We start from the raw sequence: 24,752 nt of genomic DNA, 5'->3' as shown, positions 1-24,752 counted from the left end.
TAGTTCTTAGGTGAGAACCAATTACAATAGATTAAAAGACTACAAAAATTAAGGCAAAATATTAAGAAAATATAATGAAGTACTGACTTGTGTTTTTGTTTGTATGTTTGTTTTGTTGTGTTTTTGTTGTTGTTGTTGCTGCAGTGCATTACACGTACTCACCTTATACCAAAAAAGATGCTATGAACTACATGAGATGAGAAATTTAAATTCTGTAATTAATTTACTAGAGTATAAATTTGGGACAAAGGTCTCACTGTTTCACCAACCTCCTTCCTTTGATTTTTGCAGTGATACTGCTATGGGGTACAGCATCAGTAGGTATACAGCTGCATCCCTCATCCATTGGAAATACAGCCAGTAAGAACAGAAGTGAAATAAAATAAATAGAGATAAGAAGGTTAGAGTTACATGTGAAAAAATGTTGCCTATGAATACCTTGTGCTCTAATTCAAAGTAAGGATTTATTGCTATTATCTGCATTGTTAGTGTTACTAAATTTGTCCATGCCAAATATGGATACCTCTACCATTTGCACACAGCGATTATTTTAATAACAGACCAGAAGTTAAAAGACCTCCTTTGAAAATAAGCGTCATTTAAATACTTAGTATTTGTGACGTTTCTGTCATTAGAAAGCTATAATATCTCTTTCATATCTTTAAAGCCTGCAAGCAACATAAGTTAACAGTTTTCGCTTATTTGCCCCGTCTCTGACCATGAGATTAGATTACAGCCACAATGCTACTTCAGAGGCAGAATGCAGATGCACCCAATGGGCAAAGGGATGGGTAATCCCCCTACGCATCCCCAGGGAATTGCTACATTCAGTGGAAAATTTGTATTGCTGGATACGTATCATTGGTGGCAGTATCAGAGTCAAGATCCCTTGAGGGTAGTAGTGGAGATGAAGCTTTCAGATATCTTCAGTGGAGCCTCTTGTAGTGACTCACCACAGTAAGATGTGCTGAATCAGAGGCTCACTCAAAATGACTGGGACATGAAAAGTTTGCTGTGAGCAATCCTGTGAATGATTTTGTTATTAAACAAGTAAAAGATATAATTGAGGCATCACTTACTATATCTTTGAGAAAGAAAGTTATTCTAGATTAACAGTGACTAGTAATAGTATTTTGAACATATTTTATGTAGGAATACTTTGAGATCAGTCTTTGTAAAAGAAGCAGTGGCCAAGTTGAAAATCTGTATTCTCTTTGAACAGATCTGTGTCGAGATTTTATCCACAGGCTTTTCAATGGCTGCTTATTCTCATAGCGTTTTGGAGAAAAGTACTATAAAGGACGCTTTAGCAAGAAGTAGAACTTACAGGGATGCCTTTTCTTTTTCTTCTTTCATAGGAATAAGAAACAAAATAATGACAATGTAAAATAAATTTTAATTGAGCCAGAAATATGGTTCAAATGGAAATAAATTCTCAAAGATATCTGATCCCAGTCTGAGCTGCTGAAGACTGAAGTTTCCAAGATGTAAGTAGGCTGTTTAAATTTAATTAAATATATGCTCTGAATACTGTTGTTTTAAAGGCTGAGGAAGCAGCAGCTTACTTTTAGTCAGCTCTTGTAATGATACAATCTGAAGAACATGGAGAAAACACTGGCCTTTGTGTTGTTTGAGATGGAAGAAAATTTTGTTACACAAAAAGCCTACTTATACAAACATTCTAAAGATAAATAACATGCAGAAGTATCCATATTTTCCTCCAAAAACATATTGAATCAACTTTTTATTCCTGGTTAAGGACTGTAAATCCAGAGGAGAGTAATGATTGTCTTTGCAGTTTCCTAAGCAACAGTTGAGAACCTTCCTGTTAGTCTGGGTTTAGTTGTATTATTAAAGAAGGAACTAGTCAGATAGTAATCTCAACAGACATTTTTCTCCCTTTCAGTTAGAGAATGCAGTTAAAAAAGTAAGTGGAATTTTTGAAATTCACATCACTTAAAAGATATTCAGAAGTGTACCTTCAATCTGTGTTAGGTTTTGTGGCCTAATCCGTGTCCCACTCTCCTTTTTCTAAGTCTTTTCCTTAGGTTGGAAAAATGGGGCTATATGGAGACATAAATTTATCTTTGCCTACTGCAATTGATTTTGAGAAGTTCTGGACACTGGAATAATATAAAAAAAAATCACAGAGCTCTGAGAATCTTCAGCCTCAAAGAAACTTCAGCTCCCAAGGAGAAACTTTTCTTAGCAATTCAATTTTCTGCTAGAAATGAAGCTTTTGTTTGTTTGTTTGTATTCATGATAGCAAAAGTTCCAGTGGCTAAATTCTGAGATCTGCTTTTTCTTGGAAGAATAAAGGTAAGACTATCCTTTCTTCTCAGACAGACATTATGTTCTGATTTATATGGTGTGCATTTGAAATGGTGCTATATATCTTCTCTAAAATATAAGTTGGAAAATGAGTATCATTAAGTTTCTGCACTTTGACCTAATAATGTGGCATGTTTACTGTAGTTATTTTCCAGTAGAATTTAAGGATCTCTGCAAGGGATTTGCAAAAAAAAAAAAAAAGCATATGTTCTAGTTATGCTGATAGGCTAAGAAACAGACCCTAATTCAGATGAATGTGTTTGACTTTTTCAGATTACTTCTCAAGTAATTTAGGCATTCATATATGATCTCCTTTCACACCTTCTCAAAAGCAACTCATTCTTTAAAAAATAAATAAATAAAAAAAATAATATATATATATATATATAAAGACTGTATTTAATATATATATATATATATAAAGACTGTATTTAAAGAATTTATAAACATTTTGTTCTGCTTTTATGACTAAAAAAAGTCAAAATGTTTGTATTTGTTGTTCTACAGTTTTCAGATACATATCTGGGGAACCCATATTCATTTCCCTAGAAAGCATACTTTTTTTTTTTTTTTGCCTGACCAAGCTTACTAGATAAAGCATACACTGCATGGATATAAGAATCCATGCCACTGTTTTCAGTCCCAACTAGAAGGAAGCATGATATACAAACAAAAGAATCCACAATCAAATATTGCAGTGAGGCAAACAGTAAGAAGTGGGATGCCAGAGGGTTCAAACATAAGACAAGAGAACAGTTTTTGTAGATATCCCAAAAGCCAGCTTCTGAATCTCTCAGATAGGCAAACATTCAAAACAGATTAGATCAGAAATTTGAAAGCAGCTCAAACCTGTCTGACATCTTTTATTGGTCAGATTTAACCTCATTTTTTTTTTTTTATACTCTAAGCAGATTTTCTAACTCTTATTTTCTTTTGTTGAAGCTGGAGTCCTTCAAATGTAGTTACCATGTTTTCAGACCTTTCTGAACACCTTTTGATGAGAACATTAAATAAAATCATGTGTAAAACCTCTTAAGGACCATGTTTTTCATTGGTATTTCCTGTATTTACTGATCACTGGTCAGGCTTCAGTCAATGAGCTACAAATTCACATTCAGTTAATTACTACTATCCTATTCTAAACACTTACAAGCTAGGCTTTTATTACACAAATATTATTACCATTGCATTCCCTTATTAGTTATTTTGTATCCTAATAATAGTAAGTACTTTAGTATTATGTTATTTATAACCACTATTTATTTTATTAATAAATACCTTCTGGTGACTTCATCATTTTTATTCTGAATAGTTGTGCAGTACTATTGCCTACAGGCTTACTAAGGCCTACTTTACAAAACAATACAAGAAATTACAGTTCATCTCTATCAATGACTATAGCCTAAGGAAAAAGACAGAATGGATGGATGATAAACATTGGAAGGAATAGAAAATAGGAAAACAAATCCTATGCATTGTTAGGAACTGCAAACTCAAATTATCACAGTATAAGTTAGTAGATTACAGTTTAAAGAAGAGGCAGATTCAGATCAGGTGGTAAGCACTAGAGGCTGTTTTCAGGTTTCAGACAGCCAGACCTTTCCTTGAAAATGCCTGCTTTCCTGGAACAAACAGTTACAGGCTCCTGGAGCTCCTTGACTTAGGATCAACAGATGGTTTTGACTGGATGGCTCTTTATATATCTCAATCAGCTCTCCATTGCATTGAATAGATTGCACTGCACTTTGAATTAAAGCATTAAAAACTCAAGTCTTCTATTTTTAGTTCTGTTTTTCAATCAATTTTTAAAGCAGTAAAAATGATTCAAAGATGCCATGAAAAAGTATGGCAACAACACGTAACCATTGAAAAGAAAATAAACACCTTTGAAGTTTTTCAGCAGACAAGGGGCCAGGTTTTTCTTTGTCAAGTAAACATCTGCATATGTGTTATTTCACTAGAAGTATTTCTTAGTGGAAAATCTCTGCACTAAATTAACATTCACCCTTTGTTTGTTATAATGGTCAACTGAATGCATTGGAATTGCTAGTAAGAGAAGGAGCTGTGATGATGTGACTCCTTTAGGTACTTACTGCCTGCAGTCCGCCTGTACTCCATTTCTCATTGAGACAGCAGTAGTGTAAGTTGAGGTACTTTTCTGATGACATCAGCAAACACCTAATCTTTTTACTTCTACAGTAGCAGACAATAATCTCCAGCTGATGCTGAAGCGATACCACCAACCCTGTTGTTTATGTCTGTCCTAAAGTAGGAGTCCCACCTTTTTAAATTTGGAAAATGTCTTCACTGCCCTTCTGCAACCAATGAGTATCACAAACACCTATGACTCTGAATAGATTTTGTTTTAAACCTAATTTTTATGTGATTGTTTGCTTTTAACAAAACCATCTGAGAGGCTACTTCTGTACTTGACGCATTAGAAGATATCACTGCTAAATTACAACCTCTCAAATTAATGATTAGATTAAGAAAATTACGTTATATGATATTTTACAGATTCTGTTTGTTAGTGTTGCATTGTGCCACTGCATGTTTGTGTGCCAGTGTTTCAGTTTTTATGCAATGAAAATCTCACAGTTAGCTTCCCCAAGGGGAAGAAAAAAAAGCAGGAAAATAATTCAAATGCCTGTGTTCTGAAATAAAAGAAAAAAAAAAAAAAAAGCAGCTTGAAAGAAACACCACAGGATTTGCTACTTTCATAACATGAAAGTTTTGAAGAGTGGTTGTAGATTGTTTCACACAGAATACAGATAACTTGTTCAGTATCTTGGTGGCTTTAATAAATAATCACGGTATTCACCTCGCTTTTACAGTGCCACTTCCAATTTTACCATTTGCCTGATTTAAGATATCCTAAAAATAGATACCTTTAGGCAACTTCCTTTGGATTTTTCAATGACAAACAAATTAATTTGGCATCATTAGCACAGATATTTTGCCTACTTTCTAGTCATTTTCTGTATAAGTGATGAGATGATAATTATATTCAAAAATAAAATGCAACAACTTATCCCTAGGACTAATACAATTAAATGAAATATACATAAAATTAAGAACATATAAGGATAGTAAGTATTAATCTTTAAAGTAAGGGAGTGAAGGAAAACTAGAAAAGGGTTTGTGGAATGAAATGCGCAAAGACCACTAGATGAATTTATTTGGTATAAAATGTGTCTTTTACAGTAACCTGGAGTTACTGAAACAGCCTTAGAGACCAAAGAAAAAGAAAGAGGCTGCTTATCTTCAGGAGGCCTCAGGCACACAAGGATCTCCAAGACGCCCCAAGATCCACCACTGCCAGCACTTAAATGAGGTCTGGGAAGGAGTGGTTCCTGACTCCATGCATTTCAGTCAAGCTGTGATTTAGAATTTCCACTACAGAAGTGTAGTATCTAAATAAAACTGATTTGAGCATACTTAGTATACAAAGATTCTTTTGTAATAGCCGCAGTTAGGAAGGATACAGAAGCATGTCAATAGTACAGACAGGATTTCAGTAATGTTTCTGGACTGTTCCCATGTATGCTCTTCTAATTCTCAAATAATGGGCAATTTTTGAGTTTAATAGGGAGTTACGTTAATTATTTTTTTAAAAGTTACCTTTTCCTGGTTGGTTAAACAGATATTAGCAAAGAAGGAATGACCTTAAGTTGCACCAGGGGAAATTCAGATTGGATATTTGGAAAAATTTATTCACAGATAGCAGTGTGAGGCACTGGAACAGGCTGCTCATGGAAGTGGTAAAGTCATTATCCATAGAGGTACTCAAGAAGAGGGTATATGCATCACTGAGGGACACAGTATAGTAGACAATATTGGTGGTAGGTGGGCAGTTGGAGTAGATGATCTTAGAGGTCTTTTCCAACCCTGGTAGCAGTGTAGCAGTATGTGATAAGAATGCTTGCTGGAGGCACTGGATCACTTAATAATTTATTTTTCAATTTAAATGCATCAATACTTTCATCCCCTCCTGGATTTACTTATTAAATTACATTAACAGAAGGTTCTCCAGACTTTTTACTTGCGAAAAACTTTCTCCATGTTTCCTTCACAATTTACTTAATTTATGAACTTATGGTCACCTCCATTCTGGTGTTGTGTTACTCAGGCAATAATTTGCCAGTTGCATTATTTCAGTGATTTCAGCGCACATCATACACACTGATGCCATGCTGTGAACACAGTCCATAAATTTGAAGTGGCACAGGGGCAAGTTTACCTATGAAGTCATTTGCTTGGTAATTCAGATTTAGGAGTAAGTAGCCTCATTTCTTCTTCCATTTTTCCACTGCAAATTCTTCAAACATTTTTTAACATATTATTTCTCTGTCTGGGATTTGGGTTTGGGGAGGTCATTTGAAAGGAATCATTATTTTCAAAGGGCATTACTGTAGCATGCCATTTCTACAAACTGCTCCAGACAGGGGAGGAGCTTTAGGAGAAAGATTGCCATATGAATACTAATGAGTATAATATTATGTCTCAAATCTACGCTTAACAACTACAGTATACAGTTGTACATTCACAAGGTAATGTAGGGAAGGCTGAATGGCTTAATTATGCATACAACATGATTCTACCCACTCATTTCAGGAACCAAAACTCACTAACCCTAAAAAACAAACAAACAAACAAACAAACAATTTTCATAATTTTTAAATTATAAAAGCAATTATGCAATGCACCAAACAATGCACAGAACTCTTGCAAAATATGCAGCAAATAATGCTCTTGAGTTAGTGGCTCTGCTGCTTAACAAGATCTGGCATTCCCCTTTCCATCCATTTTCCCCTCACCACTGTGCTGCACACTGCATCAGTCTGAACAACAGGCCCCACCGCAGAACGACTTGGAAGAAAAGCACATTACTTTCATCTGATGCACTCACTGCATGACTACATAAAGAGACCTGTGTTGAAGTGGGGAGTTTGGTGCAGAGAGCAGGAAAAAGCAGCAGAAACTATAGCAGCCATCATCGGCACCAAAGACATTCAAATGGAACCTCAATCTTCAGTTCTTATTTAGTTTTAGTCTGAAATAATGTTATGATAATTCTGCAAGAAATTAGAACAGTGTCTTGATCAGGTGTCCTCTCTCCTTTTACTTAAAAGATTTGTGCTTTTGATTCACATCTCACAGACTGTCAGTATATGGACACTAACCTGCCTGCGTGCCTAAAATTCACTTTCGGTACAATAAACTGCCAGTAAGAAGGAAATATGCTTGTTCATTCCATCACTTAGTTTTCATTAAAACAGCATTAATCAAATTATTTAATTAGTAAAATTAGATTTCTCAACTTCAGAAAAGAAAAAAAGATGTGATGTATTAACAAGAAAAATATAGATTTCTAAATATCAAGACTGTTTCATAAAATATGCATTTACAGTTGCAATTAAAAAAGAAATATATGTTTAAAACACTTGTATCAGTAGTTTTCTGTAACTTGAATAGTCTAAGGCCATAAACAAAGCAGAGCTAGTGAATATAAGCAGTGTCTTTTCCAAAACCAACAGGAAAAAGTTGAAAAATAATCATAAACTTTAAAAATATCTACATAAAGTGGGCAGTTGCTTTTAACTTTTATCCAGCCTTGAAATATGCTGTTTCCATTTCAGGCCTGGAAAATTTCTGTGCAAATGTATTTCACTTGTTTTATTTTGTCTTCTGGTGGTACAGTTTAGTTTTCCTAACTGATTTGCATTTTTATTCGTAGGTCATTCATCCTGCAAGAGGCTAAAAGGAATTAAATTTGCAGGATGAAAACATGGCACAGGCACTGCTGGTACCACCAGGACCTGAAAGCTTCCGCTATTTTACTAGAGATTCTCTCGCAGCTATTGAAAAGCGTTCTGCAGAAGAAAAAGCTAAAAAGCCCAAACAAGAACATAATGATGATGATGAAAATGGTCCAAAACCAAACAGTGACCTGGAGGCAGGAAAGACCCTGCCATTTATTTATGGCGACATACCTCCAGGAATGGTTTCTGAACCTTTGGAAGACCTGGACCCATATTATATCAATAAAAAAGTGAGTAGTAGAATTTCTGCACTTGAGATAATTTATTTATTTTTTTTATCAGAAAAATATGGTTAGAGTCACCCAGCCACTAAATGCATAGAAATATCTTTTCATCTAAGAGGACTGATTTATGCTTTTCTACACTGTGACTTCTTCAGCATCTACTGAATTGTTGCTATTTACCTTAGGTTAAGGGAGCTATAACTTCCTTGAACTTTCTTGAAGTTGAGCACATGGCTGAATGTTCCTGATTTCAGCCTAGCAGTAAGACTGGATATGAGAAACAAAATTGTCCGAGCATGAGTTTGAAGTGGGGGTGGTTGTACATAACCAGATAGAAGCAGATCACGCAGTTCAGAAATAAAAGACTGTTGCCATATTTCTTAGTTCTTCTATAGCTATATCACATATTCTAACATGAATAACATAAATGGCATGATGTCTTTTTAAATCTTGGATCTTACAGAACAGACTAGTTAAAAAACCACTCTGGAATGAAGTTTCATAAGTAAGTTCAGGTATGAAGTTTTTTCAACAAGTCTACAAATAAGTTTCAGAAAACCGAGTACTGAATCTCTGATATCCAATCAGAAAAAGTAGTCATAGCCTGAGAAACTCAGATTATTGATGGACTTGTTAGGCCACTGAAAATAATTAGTGAACTGCAGAATCTTTTATCACAGGTGACATCTGCATTTATGTTCAATACTAGCCTAATGTGCTCAACAGAAAACAAATGGACATCTGAAATAATGAACTGGAATTAATCATCCCTCCTTCAATTTGTACCAGAAATTACTCATAATCACCACCTTGTCCATGCAGAGAAAATCATGCAGGACTTGTAGACTGCCTTCAGGGTGTTGTTGGGACAGGCAGAGTTGTTCTACTATTTCTAACTGGGTGAAGGACTGACAAGCAGAGAGAAATGCCAGTAGGTGTAAGGGCACTGTCATCCTCAAGGCCATGCACAACATCACTGTGTGAGCAGGTGCTGGCAACGATCCATTACCTGTAGGCTATCCCAGGAAAATGAGGTTATCTTTCTCTCCTAGAGGGAGCAGGCCAGGTAGGCAGCAAAGGCCGTGGGGAGGGCAGCACTTTTCTGATCAGAGGCAGGAGAATAGAAATCAACATGGAAAGCAGTGATACCATATAGCTCTGCTGAGAGCATAACAAAGACTCCATTATGGTAACACAAAGCAGAGCCATTACCACTGACAAAGAGCAAAAGGAATGAAGAATAGTCATGTCCTGAAGAAATTTCAGACAGCATTAAAGATGCAAGTTTATCTCAAGCACAAATAAACTTGGAATAAAAATTGAAACACTTTGGTGATGACAGCCAACAGCAACAAAATGAAAGTGAATGCTCAGCATATGTTTATCAGGTTATATTTGAAAAGATAATAACTACCTAAATTTGGTGCCCACAAATATGGGCACATATGCATACTATTAAAAATTAACACTTTTTTTTTTAAAAAAAAAAGAAAATATTTGTTGTTATTGGTTCTGGTTATGCTTGTCATTGGCTGCTTAGAATGATGTCAGCTGGCAGTTTATTCATTCCTTTCACTTTTTTTCCAGATGTGCTTTTAGAAGATACATATAATCAATATTGGTAATGTTTAAATTCTCAAATGAATCTGAAATTATTTTAAAATTATGCTTCATTGTTTCGTGAACAGGTGTTTGTCCTTGCAGTCACATATACATGTATATAATTCTCTCAAGTAATTGTTCTAAACACAAACTGGAATTTTGAATGTCTCTGTTATCACGATTTTTTTGTTTGTGTTTAATGACATGGTAGAAGTATTAATTTGAAATTCTGACTTTAATCAACTCTGGAAATATTTTTAATTGATGAAATGCTGTATTTTGCTATAACTGCTAAACTTAATTTTTTTATGATAATTCCCACCAACATTAACAGTATCTGAATTCAGTCTATGTGCCAGGAAAGTCAGCAAACTGGAGAATCACTAATGGAAGGTTTAATCCATTGCGTTTATAGAAATCAATTGTTTTCCTACCACAGGTAGACAGTAGAATTAAACTTGAAACAACCAGACAGAGAACGGAATACTTAATAAGGAGATAAAGACACTTGTATACTCAGTGCTGCATTTTAATTGCATAATTTTTGTTTTGCAGACTTTCATAGTATTGAATAAGGGAAAGGCAATTTTCCGATTCAGTGCCACATCTGCCTTGTATATTTTAACTCCTTTTAATCCCATAAGAAAAATTGCTATCAAGATTTTGGTACATTCATATCCTTTTATTCTTGATGTTCATTTAAACTTCGCCCTTTAAAACTGAAGTGACTACTGAAATAATACTTTTCATATGGATTTACAAGTGATGTCCATGTGGGTGTACTATGTATGCTAACTAAACATACACTTCTCAGACCTAAAAAGCAGCCATGTCACATCTTAATTCCAGAATGGTCTTTATTTCTATCAGGAGAATTCTATGCAGAACCACTTAATGCTGAAAGAGTTTAAATATCAAGCTTTATATACAAAGAGAGACTTGATACCATGCAAAGCCCTGCAGCTAAGGCCAAATTAGTAACAAGCCATTGCACTTAAATGTATCTAAGGTCACTCTTTTACTAAGACCAGTAGTATTATTCATATACTTGACTCACTTAGCAAGGACAAAAGAGCAAGAGCAAAGAGCTGGTTTTTCAGACATACTTTTTCAGTATTGTGTTTTCAACACTGGGTTTGATGCTCTATTAAAAAAAAACAAAACACAAAACAGGTCAAAATAGAGAATATCTCGTCCAAATAAAAACTTGGGTGTGTGCACGCAGATGTTTTAGAATGAGCCTCCTGGCTTTAATGAGAAATTATGTTTGGGTACTCATTTCATATTTTTACACACTTAAGTATGTATTCTGTTTTAATTTATGTCCCAAACCTGCCATAATTATAAAAGCAATGCAATGTTTTACAGTTACTACACCATAACATGCCAGATGGCATACTGTTTTAAATAGACAGTTATGTACAGAGCTTTATTTTCAGATTTCACTTAGATTTTCATGTTATTTGTACATATTTTCATGCACTTAATATTTTGATGCTTTAAGTGTTGTAAAATGGTCGTGTTTTTCTGACTTACTTCCCTTGACTATAACCTACATTATTCAGCATGCTTATTATGTGCACTATTTTGACCAACTGTGTATTTATGACCATGAGTAACCCTCCTGACTGGACGAAGAATGTAGAGTAAGTTAACATTTTTACTTCTTCATTTTTACCTCTTTTATTTTGCATGGCTCTAAACAATAGAGATTTGTGAAAAGCTGCATAGCAGAATATGCTTTTCCATAGTCATGAAGAACCAGATTCCATGAGGCCATTAATATATTTTCTTTTATATTACTGATAAAAAACAGATTTTGACTGCTTGTAGTTTCTTTCATTCCCTCCACTTCTTCAATATCCATTACAGATTTCTGTTTATTTCACTGCATGCCCTGAATGCTATGTATAGAAACTGTAATAATATTCAGCTGTTCCCCAGTCTACTCAGCAGTGGCTGTGAGGTTTGATGAGAGGGCTGAAAGGTGAGGAGTAGGATCCTCAGGTAGATTTCCTTTGTTCTGTAAGTTCACACAGACCCATGTGTGCCTCAGGGAGTCTCTGCATTACCATTACTGTGGTTATAATTGACTATTCTATATTTACAAATAAATGGTTCCCACACCAGGTAAATTAGTAATCACACTCCCATCTTCAAGAACAACAGCCTGGGCAAGCATGCTTATATTTAATGTTTGAAACCTGTATTGTGTGCATGAATTATTATCCTGAACTGATTTTCATAAAACTCTTTGATCTTGACTCAAACAAACCTGCATTTTTAAAACACTTAGACATCTATCTGATTTGTGAATACAACAAAATAACAGCCTTGTGAGTGCTACCAAGTGTACATATAAATATCAACTCTGAAATATATCTATAAATACCAGAGTCCCAAATTAATTGCAAGCACAAATATGGAGATTAAATCAAGCTTTTAGAAAATGATTTGTATATATGCCTCTTGAGTTTAAATTTCATCTACTGAACAATGATTGAGTTAATTAAAAGTCAAGTTAATGATTTGTTCTTTTCACTTCTAAATATGTTTAATGCAAGTCACCTTTGATAATGAATGCCACTGTCTACAAGCATAACTATGCAAAGATTCATCATACCTGCTTTAATGTATTTCAGGTACACTTTCACTGGAATTTATACTTTTGAATCACTGATAAAAATCCTTGCAAGAGGCTTCTGCTTAGAAGGTTTTACTTTTCTGCGAGATCCATGGAACTGGCTTGACTTCAGTGTCATTCTAATGGCGTAAGTGGTTCAAGAACATCTTAAGTTTTTAGGGCATGAAATTAGTGGCAAACACTATTATTATCATGAATACATTCATTTAAAAATATTTAATTACTGCAACCTGTGAAGTTTAGATGCTGTATCACCCATTGTAGTATGCATAAATCAAAGCTAAATATGGCAGGAATGAGCACAGAGTGTCAGCCACCAGTGTAATTACTGCTGAGGGACACTAATTTCATGTCCTATATTTTTCTGCTCACCAGAATAGAAGCGATCCCTTTGACTTATGTCACTGACCTATTACAAGCTAATTAGTTTAATTAGCTGTTCAGATATAAATCAGTGATTTACATGTCAGTGAAATTTAAGCATAACTGATGAAAATATGTATAGCAAGGTGTACTGAAGAGACAGGTAAATTTTCGAGTATGATTGTTAATATTGACACAGAGGTTTTGAAGACCCTCATAATTAGTTTAAGCTCTGCCTCAATTCTGAATAACTGTGATTTAATCCTACAGGTATGTAACAGAATTTGTAAACCTAGGCAATGTTTCAGCTCTTCGAACTTTCAGAGTATTGAGAGCTTTGAAAACTATTTCTGTAATCCCAGGTAAGAAGTAACTGTGTAAGGTGTTAGGCCCCTTGTAACTCCAATTGTTATTTGTGTGCTGTCATTGTGTTTGTGTGTGAACTCCCCTATTACAGATATGTGACAGAGTTTGTGGACCTGGGGAACATCTCTGCCCTCAGAACCTTCCGTGTCCTCCGTGCCTTGAAAACCATCACAGTGATACCAGGTGAGAGCTAGGTTAAACACTGAGGCTGACTGTCATTCCATTGAAGTTGAATTCACTTCTTTTGAGCATATATTTTGAGCCTTTATATTCTCTGCTCGTGTTGCAAAAAGAAAAAAAAAAAAAAAAAAAAAAAAAAAAGGAGAAAGAAAAAAAGGCATGGATCATAAGCCAGGATTATGATTCTTTACCTTTTTAGCATTAGCTTCTTTTATTTTGCAAAATCAGCCTTTGCGTTTAACAGATTCTTGCATGCAACAAGAAATGTGAGGCCTATGGATTATTTTGCTTTATTTTTCCATGTCAATTATGACGAATTGTCTCTTTAACATTAAAAATGCTTTATTGCTTTGGCTTTTTTGATTTTTATTTTTTTCCTTTAATTTACTACTTAAAACTGAAATTTGCCTTGAAGACAATCAACTAACAACAACAACAAAGCTACAAAACAGGAGATAAGTATTGCACGGGATAATTTATCAACTAAAACTTCTTTTTTCTCAGAATCACTTGCAATTCTATCCCAGTTTGTACTGTTGTGGAGTCACTGGAAAATAATTTATTGGAAGAATATTAAGTGTTACCCATAATATAAATTGTTATTGTTATTAAATAATAACTGTATTAAATATTATTATTAAATATTAAATGGTATATTAAATGGAGAGAAAAATAAAAGTAATCAAATCTATAACAGAAAAGTATGGTTGATAAATTTCCTGCTTGAGAATTATATGATATTCTTGTGTATTTGAATGTATGTACATTGCTTATTCATTAAAAAATATTTTTCTTTCATGCATCTTCACAAGCTCTGAGGCTGTTCATGAAGCTTTATTTTTTGACAGATAACAGTAATTTCTTTTAAGTGTCTGCATGACATCTGAGATATATGGAAAGGGCAAAGATCCTCTTTGATAAACCTATGAATCTTTTTTCTTTGCAGGCCTAAAGACTATTGTGGGAGCCCTAATTCAGTCTGTGAAGAAGCTCTCAGATGTTATGATCCTGACTGTGTTTTGTCTGAGTGTATTTGCACTAATAGGGCTGCAGCTCTTCATGGGCAACTTGAGGAATAAATGCCTGCAGTGGCCTCCAGACAATTCTACTTTTGAAATAAATGTTATTTCCTACTTTAATAGCACAATGGATGAAAATGGTACATTTATTAATACAACTGTGAGCACATTTAACTGGAAGGATTACATTGAGGATGAAAGTAAGAATGACTGATATAACTTTTTTATATACTTGTGGTTATTGTACATAAATATTTGCAATTCAAGAAGCTTTATGTACAGTTGTTTACAGTGACTGACCTATAGTGATCAAACATATACAATAAACAAGTTTAGTAAACAGAAGCATTCCTAAACAGAGTACAAAGTGATTAGAAACTAACCACTTTGATTTTATTATGATTTATTTTTATTTTATTTTGTAGTCCTTTAAGGATGCATTTAATCTAATCACATACTTTTCTAATGCTTTCTACACAGCTCATTTCTACATTTTGGAAGGACAAAGAGATGCCCTACTTTGTGGTAATAGCTCTGATGCAGGGTAAGACCCTTTCAAAAATCATCTGTTTTATTCTTTAGAAAAATCAGTAACATAAAGCCTATTCGTAGCAGTTGCAGCTTCCCATTTAGTAGTGATACAGAACAATGATTTCTTACTTAGGTCTAAATGTTCACTAACAGTCATTGTTTTTGCTTTATTTGAATTTGATCTTGATAAAGTCTGAACCCGGAGAGTCTACTCTGGAGATTAACTGATTGAAAAGAGTAGGATGAAAACTAAGGTTAGAACTGAGAAAGAGAATATATAAAATATTTAGAAAGTACAATGGCTACCTCATATTCCAAGGCTGAAACTATTTTATCACTGGCAAAATGTGCCATACACACATGGCCAATTGTTAGGCTTAAAGCATTAACTGGTACCTAACCAGCTTCTGTGACTAAGCTGAAAAAAATTTCAGCTTTTGCGTAGAAGATCTCTTACAGTAAATTGGATTTAGCTAATCATATTGTTTAATCTGTCTGTACCCTTAACAACATTTTAGCAGTTATCTTTACCAGGAAATTAATCATTCAGAATAGAGACTTTTCAAAATATGACTGAGGAGCATTTAAACATTCCGGTCAATACAAATAGCGAAAGGTTAAAAAAGATATTTTTCATTGACTCTTATATTTGTTTGTTTCTTAGAACATAGTTTATAAATTAACTTTCTTCTGATTTTGGAATTCGTGGATTTACTGTGCAGAAATAACAAACGTAGTTCTAATCCATTATTCATGTATAAGTCGCTCCAAAAGTAATGCCTCCTATTTATTTCCATGGAAGCAACAGCAAATACAAACAGCACAATAATGCTGTTTGATAGAGGAAATCCTCAGCTACACTTCTGCTGCAAAGTCAATTTCCCTCTAAAGCCATGGGCCAGCATAATTAAATAGGCATTTTTTCTGGAGCTATATACATATACATACATACATACATATATATATATATATATGCACTGTATATACTACTGAGGAAAATAAAAGTTATGAATAAATACCTCCTGTTTGATTTTCACATAGGCAGTGTCCAGAGGGATATATATGTGTGAAAGCTGGTAGAAATCCCAACTATGGTTACACAAGTTTTGACACTTTCAGTTGGGCTTTTCTGTCACTCTTTCGGCTAATGACTCAGGACTTCTGGGAAAACCTGTATCAACTGGTAAGCAAATTATTATGACATAAAATCTAGGCTATTTTTGACATAAGTTGAAATGTTCAGTTAACAGCAAAAAAATATGGGGTCAAAACAGCACCATGGAGGTGGACTAATACCACTAAGATGTGGACTAATAAGCAGATATGCTTTCCACTTTCTAGACACTACGTGCTGCTGGGAAAACATACATGATATTTTTTGTTCTGGTGATTTTTCTGGGCTCATTCTACCTAATCAACTTGATCCTGGCTGTGGTTGCCATGGCCTATGAGGAGCAGAACCAAGCAACTATGGAAGAAGCAGAGCAGAAAGAAGCAGAATTTCAACAGATGCTGGAACAGCTAAAGAAGCAGCAAGAAGAAGCACAGGTAATGATGGACACTGTACTTTCTAAACAGGCTTACTCTAAGGAATGAATAGTAAAATTTTATGAATTAGAAGAAAAATCTTGTTTGCCATGCATGTTTCACAAGTTGAAATAGCCAGTGAAAAATCAGGAATTAACCATATGACAAATAAAGGCAAGTAATGATACATAAAAATAAGTTATAAAAAAAAGTAAAATATTTGAGATAACAATGTCTTACTAACCTGAATAAGTAGTCAGAGTTTATAACATTTTAAAGTTACAGATCTTATGAATGGTGGGAAAAAAAAATATAAGTACTTCTGATCTGTGTTCTGAGTGAGAATTTCTAGGCTCACTGTAGTTAATAGTTCCATTCTAATACTCATAGAACACAGAGATGGATTGTAGACAGTGTTCTCTTAGGTTCCTATCCAGCAAACTATTTTAGCAGATCCCTAATTCAAACACAATGAAGTTAATCAGTAGTTTACATAACCCTAGAATAGACAAGCAGTATTTTTAATAAGGGTACTAATTCTACTAAATAAATCTCTATTTTCTTTGTAAAGAGAATTATATATTAAAGAGAATATTTATTATTCAGGAATTCAGTTCTGTGAATCAGATATCTGCCTAATTTCTGGACTTATTTTCTATTGCTTTGTCTCTGGTAATAATTTTTAATAGGACAGTGCTCATAAAAAGCTATCAATTAGGATTTTCAATGAATTTACAGTTTTGGTAGTATTTTCATGAAGCTACTTTCACTAGATCAGAATGATTCTGTAATGAAAGTGCTAACAGAAAAAGAAACCCCGAATCTTTTACTTAAGTTTTGTACATGACCTGTGAGATCTGATAAGTATATGTCTAATTTAGTCAAATCCTATCACTTCCAAATCTCTAAGGAAAAAGAATAATCGTGCAAAATGCAAATTAGCAAAAATGTTAAATATCAGTAAAGAGCACATTTCTTAAAAAATATTATACTTTCATCCCTGAAAGTCACTAAGCCACTGTTAATTACATCAAGAGCTATCTAGATGTTTGTGTGATTCATTACAGAGACAGAGATGACCCAGACTTAAAAAGAGAAGAACTGGAAGCAACAGACTATGAGAAAGGCTGGATAAAGGCCAAGTTGTTGTTACTTTTTTAGATGAATAATTTCTCAATTAATTCCAAGTATAGCAGCATTACAGACAAGATCCCTTTTGTGTGTGAAAATGTTTGTGGAAAGTGCTAATTTCAAGGTGGATAACTGAGCTGCTGAATTATTTCATGAAACAGTAACCCATCTTTTCACTCTTTTGAAATGGGATCTATTCATCCACAAATCTAAGTTATTGTGCTTTAGTTTACACCATTATTTTGAAATTTGCTGTCAGTACTAAGTACATACACAAAGATTCAGCATTGGTCCCTTGTCTATGCTACAGCATCAGAAGAACAATATTGTGAAACCAGAGTGACATAATTTTGAGTATCTCTTTTTTAATTTGATAAACACTTCATAATCCTCTTTAAATCTTATACACTGATTGGCAGGCAAGTTCTGTATCAAGTCAACTTGTATAGCATAGGTTGCTTATTGTGATGCAAAGTCAATAATTTGTACTAGGAATGAGCTAATTTGGGGCTATCTTTCTCTGCTATAAAGAAAAATCCTATCCTTTTTGAAATACTTGGCGTCAAGTATAACATGTTTTGCTGGATAATTACAAGTCATCTTTGTTATGGAGTGCTAGTCTCTTGCCATTTCTCACACCATCCTTTTCTGGAAGTTCACTGGAGCCTACGAGCTTTCCAAATATACTTTACACAACAGGATTTCACAGCTAGTCCCCCAGACATTTCTTTATAGGAAGAGTACTGGTTATGCTCTTATTTCTTCTTTTATTTCATGACTACACCTACCAAATTTCTCAATGAACAAAATCAGGCATCCTGACCATTGCAGTTGATGACAAGGGTTCTGAGTTTTGGGACTGTTCTTTGCTCCATCTCATCCCTTTTCATCACAGAAAAAGCCTAACCTTTTTCTGCTCCCTAGCAGCAGCATAAATAAGAATTAAATGTACCTGTGTGTGTTTGTAACAAAGCCCTAGAGTGCTGCTACAGTGGGAATGTGGGAAAAGAAACATGAGGAGGAATATGGTGCTGAAAGACAAATTAAGGTCTTTAAGCAGGGTGTCTGCTCCTAGTAAAAGTAGAAGTCAAGAAGGTGTCCTTGCTGTGATGACAGCAAGAAAGGGCTGGATTCAATCACCTGCTACTTGGATTATGATACATTAACTCACGTGGTGGATGTCAAGGATTAGCTTTCTCTGTAAAGACTTAGAGGGGATCAGCTAAATTAGAACATAACCATGAGCTTGTTGCTGTCTACAACTACCAGAAGGGAGTTTGTAGGCAGGTGGAAGTCAGCCTCTTCTCCCATGAAGCTAGCAATAGGACTAGAGAGAGAGAGGGGCCTCAAGTTGTGCCAGGGGAGATTCAAGTTATTTGTTAGGAATTACTTCTTCGCTGAGAGAGAAGCCAGGCACTGGAATGGACTGCCCAGGGAGGTCAATTGTCCCTGGAGGTGTTCAGTAAGAATCTAGAAATTATACTGAGGGACACAGTTTAGTGGGAAATATTGATAGGTAGATGGTTGGACTGGATGATCTTAGAGTTCCTTTCCAAGCCTGGTGATTTAGGTTGGATGTTAGGGGTAAGTTCTTCACTAGGAGAGTGGTTAGGCCCTGGAACAGGCTGCCCAGGGAGGTTGTGGATACCCCGTCCTTGGAGGTGTTCAAGACCAGGTTGGACAGAGCCCTGGGCAACCTGATCTAGTAAATGTGTATGTTTGGTGGTCCTGCTAGGCAGGGGGGTTGGAACTACATGATCCTTGAGGTCCCTTCCAACCTGGGTCATTTTGTGATTCTGCGATGTCAGGCAAGAGGAAATCTGGAAAAAGGTCTGAAGTAGATGAAAATGCCTCATGCTTACACTTTCCTGACTATCTTCATTTTAGACCAGTGTCTTGCGAAGTCTTTAAGGAACAATGATGCTCTTGTACTGCTAAATCTGGTGTTTAAGTAAGCCATGCTGCTAAATGGTGAGGAACTATACTCAATAGTACTACTACGACTACTACTCAATAGTTCATTTTGACTGTGTACAACACTACCAGATGGATAATAAAAACAATTGATACAAAACAATAAAATTGTTCATTTTTGGCTCAATATGAATACTATGTTTTGTAACCCAACAGGCAACGGCAGCAGTGGCAGCAGCATCAGTTGCATCAAGGGATTTCAGTGGGGTAGGGGGATTAGGAGAACTCTTGGAAAGTTCTTCAGAAGCATCAAAGTTGAGCTCGAAGAGTGCGAAAGAAAGAAGAAACAGAAGGAAGAGAAGAAGGCAGAAAGAAATGTCTGAAGCAGAGGACAAGGGAGATAATGATAAGTTCCCCAAGTCTGAGTCAGAAGATAGTATCAGAAGAAAAAGTTTTCGCTTCTCCACAGAAGGAAGTCAACTGACATATGAAAAAAGGTTCACATCTCCCCATCAGGTACAGCACACTTTTTTCTATTGTACCATGCACATCTGTTCTAATTTGACTTTTATTTTGAACTTTACATATTGGAATTTATCTAAAAGGTGAGCAAATAAAAAAGCAATGTTAGTAGTTTTAACAGTGTTAAAGTTTGACCCATTCTATTAGCAAAGGGATAAAAAGATCGTACCAAGGAAAACTGTTAATGTTAACTGTTAATGTCTTAACTGTTAGTTAAAATATATCTGAAAACTTATTTTTGAAGATGTATTTGGTAGATTAGAGAGAAATCAAAGACACTGAGTAGTATTCATATATTTGTATTGCAGTTTCTCAATTGCAGTTCTCTGTTATGCATCCATTTCAAAACCTTATAAATATGTAAGTTTTTAAGCAGACCATATCATCAATATGCTCTGAACAGGAAATTCTACCATTAGTTTCTTTTGACTTTCATTATCTCATTTAAACAATAGATAAACAGAAAGGTAGTTCTAGTATTCTGTAATAAAGACAAAATATATAGGGATTGCTTAGGCTTGAATTTACAAAGTTTAGTCATACTATTCTTTCCCATTGGAAGTTCATTATGCAAGATGGAGAATCTTACAGAAAATGAAAGCATGTGACTTGACTGCACTCAGGAAGAATCACTGATAAAGTCTGACAAGAAAGGAATTTCTGGTGGCTCGTCCTGTGCGTTAAGTACTCAGCAACAGGCTTCTTCCACTGTTTAGTCTAAATTCCCTGATGCTATTTTATATTATTCTGGTGAAAGATAAGATTAAGTAATATATTACATTTATGTTAAATATATTTATGTTTGCATGCACAGATCGATGCAGAATTAAATTATCAATAGAAAAAATACCTAGTCTGTTAAGAAGGATAATTTGAGACAAAGTCTGAATAGGGAATATAGATTTTATGTAGCTTTATTAACATACAATAAAGTATTGCATGTATTTATTCATACTCTGAAACTGTCAGAAAGCTTTCACCCTATCAGTTGTCATGAAAATGTATGAAACGTTCATCTAAATTGAGCAAGTTTAGGAAGGCAAGGCATGTGAAATTACTTTAAATAATACTAAAATCATGTGAATTCATATTGGAGATTGAATAAAAATCTATTGGAATAAAAAAAAAGATTGTATGTTTCAGATTTGAAATTAAGCCAAAAAATAGTAAAATAGACTGGAAATTGCTCATCTTGGGACATCATGTATTATAGAGGAGGAAGGAAATAAGTGACCACCTGAAATAAATTTTTAAAGGTCATTTGGGATTTTAAAATACAAAGATATTTCCATCAAGTAAATAGTATAATTGAAGATAATTAACTGAATTAAAAATTGCCTTAGTAATTGCATATATGCAAAAAGACTCTGGGACAAATATTGCCTGCACATAAACAAACCAAGACTGAGCTGTTCTGTATACTGAAGAAGGAAGCTATGTTTTATCATGTATCTGTGCAGAAAGCTCCTGAGTGAAATAGGCTGGTTGAGCATGAAACGACACAGTAGAATGGTAAGGAGAGATAATCTGCCTAGCCAGCCCCTATAGAGGTTTTGTCCTTTGACACACTATTCTGTATGCGAATGAATGATGCACCCTCTGTGAAAAGCTAGGCTTTCCTTTTGCATCTTACTTGCCAGCAGCATGAAGGCAAATATATTTCTGCCTCTACATGTGTTAGAATTGCTGTCATTTTAGCTTATAGCTTTTGTCCAAACCTAGCAGGGATATTCAAAGCAGGCATACTGCTCCTGAGTCCCTGAGGGGCCTGATCCATTTAGCTGTGCTTAGAGCTTGATAGCATATATTGGAAAGACTGGACAACACATAAAACGGCAGCAAGGGGAGCTTTCTATATAAAGTAAGGGTAGCAGTGCCAGTCAGCTGAATCCTAGTAGGTGTGTGATTATTTGAAAGACTTGGGCCAAATAATAGTATGACAAAATTGCAAGAGCTGCAGTAATTATTTTACTGTTTTGTCAGGATTCACTGACATTTCCTATAGATGCTAGAGCTAGTTATATGGGGAAAAAAAACAGAACTTTTTTTTCCAGCCAACTTTACATATTGATAGCAAAATCATTTGGCTGATATTCCTTAAGTAACTCAGCCTGAGGCTGACAACATAAAAAATTTCAGCCCAATTTATTATGATTTGATATAGCTATAAGAGCAGAAAACTACATATCATAATGGGAAACACCCACAAGTCATTACAAAGCAGTGTTCCTAGTTCAGCACACATATAATGTGTATGCATGCATACATATCATCATATGTATGCATATGTAGTGATACACTTATATTTATTTTTATATAGCCTGAATATTTGGTTCTCAACATTATTATGGATTTTTATATACTTTAATTTAATTATAATTATTCTGGGAGGATGGCATTGCTCTTGCACTTTTCACCTGTAAACAAATTGAGAATCATCTGAAACCAGTTTTACCATAAAAAAAAGATACAAAGATTTGCACAAAGACAAGGATGAAGAAAGCTTAACGCAAGGTGTCTTTTTTCCACAGTTAGCACTCCCTTTATTTATTCATGAATGCTGTTAATAAAATATGTAGCATGGGAGAAGAACATTCCATTAAGCCTCTACTGTAATTAAAAGATTAATTACCAACAACCGCTGATTTATTTTTCTGATCTGTAAGAGGATATCTTTGGGTAGCTGTGTCCCTGGTGAATGTTTGCTGTGATTTGCCTGATGGACACATGGTAGGTAGATGTGCAGCTTACTGCAGCACTGAATGCTGTGTTCAAAGAGTGCTACTAGGCATATTCACACTGTCCCTCCAAAGCTTCTCCAAGCCCCTGTCTTTTAGTTTTAGAGTTCTGCTTATCTTGTTTCACCATTATTGAGACAATTGTCAAGATGGCAGACAAGTTCTGCTAAGTTGGAATCCCTAGGACTCCAAAGGATGAAGAAGGGAAAAAAAACTAAAAGACTTTCAGCTCAGCTAGAAGACAGAACAAAATGTAAATCTGCAAGGCCTTGATAGAACACTCCATTACATTCATGAGTCCATACAAACTCAAACTCCATTTTTTGCCCCAACTGTCCAACCTTGCTATGTCTCCAACACAACATTTCTTCAGTCCTGCTACATTAAACTAAAATTTCCCATTTACTTCAGTCACATTAATGAGCAATTCCCCACATTGGTACTCTTGAAGAAAAAACTGAAAATTCTTCCTCTTCAGCAACATAAATATTCTTTGAAAAGCCAAGATCTTCTTTATCTTGGAACATCAGTTATAGAGCTCTCTTTTTTTGTTTTCTATTTAAATCTTTTACAGTCTTTGCTAAGCATCCGTGGTTCCCTGTTCTCACCAAGGCGCAACAGCAAAACAAGCATTTTCAGTTTCAGAGGTCGTACAAGGGATATAGGATCTGAAAATGACTTTGCTGATGATGAGCACAGTACTCTTGAGGACAATGAAAGCAGAAGAGATTCTCTCTTTGTTCCAAATCAACATGGAGAAAGGCGTAACAGTAACATCAGTCAGGCCAGTATGTCATCCAGAATGGTGCCAGCCCTTCCAGCCAATGGGAAGATGCACAGCGCTGTAGATTGCAATGGAGTAGTCTCCTTGGTTGGAGGACCTTCAACTCTAACTTCACCTACTGGACAGCTTCTGCCAGAGGTAATTGTAAGTAAACAAGCAAACAAGATTTTTTTCTTACTGTTTACTTTTGCGTGCCTTGCCATTTCTTACAGCTGTGAGAAATAACTTGTAATAATTTCTAAACTACAGGAGAAAAGGGAAAAAAAGTCCTCAAGCTTGTATGTCTGAGCCTTATGAGAGTACTATATTATCCTTGCCTTCAACAAGAGATTTGCACAGAGGAAGAAGTGTATATACATATAAACTAAATCAATTTTGTACACTGTTTTGCCTCAAAAAGGAATGTAGGCATTTGATATAAAACTAAAGAAACAGGAATAGGAAACCACCTGCAAAATGTGAATTCTCATGATTTTTTGCTATTACCATGCACTTCAGATGGTTTCCCTAAGCTTAGATGTTTCTTCAAACTTTGAAAAAAGCAAGTTTTTTATACAAAATATTTTAATATTGTATTTTGATGGCTATTATACTCTGACAAAATATTTTCATTATAAATAAATATTGAGATTTCATTAGTACTACCATACATTTTTTTCTTCTGTCCTACCTCGATTCAGAGCTTCTTACAAAATATCAAATAAAATTATGTTAGATATTATGCATATATTGTTCTATTTCAAAAAAATACTCGAAAAAAAAGATGTAGCCTTTTTAGTCAAGACCCTTTGCAAAGGAAACAGAACTAATAAATATTCAAAAATTTTTTTTCATCTTCACACTAATATAACCTTGAAATCTTCTGAAAGTTCTGAAACCTTTATTCTTCTTCTGGATAGGGACAAAATAACAAAAAAAGAATAAGAGGATAAGAGGTTTGCATGAATAATAGTGAGAAGCAAGAACCATGATTTAGGAACGTTTTAGTACCATTCTTGTGGTCAAATTCCTGGGCTGTGCTCCAAAAGAAGAGAAAAGCATCTGTAAGGACAAC

The 24,752-nt window shown here is 34.8% G+C and overlaps 1 protein-coding gene across 1 annotated transcript in view; it reads left to right on the top strand.

The window, feature by feature from the left end:
- LOC107317008 (sodium channel protein type 2 subunit alpha-like) overlaps positions 1–24,752 on the top strand; it is a 69,168-nt gene that overhangs the window by 6,928 nt on the left and 37,488 nt on the right. The window contains exons 3-15 of the mRNA XM_032445798.1: positions 1,359–1,487; positions 2,037–2,319; positions 8,069–8,383; positions 10,535–10,653; positions 11,536–11,625; positions 12,622–12,750; positions 13,444–13,535; positions 14,479–14,751; positions 15,032–15,095; positions 16,124–16,265; positions 16,424–16,630; positions 19,871–20,170; positions 23,489–23,836. Of these exons, the coding sequence (XP_032301689.1) occupies positions 8,120–8,383; positions 10,535–10,653; positions 11,536–11,625; positions 12,622–12,750; positions 13,444–13,535; positions 14,479–14,751; positions 15,032–15,095; positions 16,124–16,265; positions 16,424–16,630; positions 19,871–20,170; positions 23,489–23,836 (2,028 nt within the window). The 5' untranslated portion in view covers positions 1,359–1,487; positions 2,037–2,319; positions 8,069–8,119. The remainder of the gene's footprint in view (positions 1–1,358; positions 1,488–2,036; positions 2,320–8,068; positions 8,384–10,534; positions 10,654–11,535; positions 11,626–12,621; positions 12,751–13,443; positions 13,536–14,478; positions 14,752–15,031; positions 15,096–16,123; positions 16,266–16,423; positions 16,631–19,870; positions 20,171–23,488; positions 23,837–24,752) is intronic.

The sequence above is a fragment of the Coturnix japonica genome, chromosome 7 (genome assembly GCF_001577835.2).
Source record: "Coturnix japonica isolate 7356 chromosome 7, Coturnix japonica 2.1, whole genome shotgun sequence".
NCBI lineage: Eukaryota > Metazoa > Chordata > Aves > Galliformes > Phasianidae > Coturnix > Coturnix japonica.
This window is presented reverse-complemented; position numbering and strand designations above follow the sequence as displayed.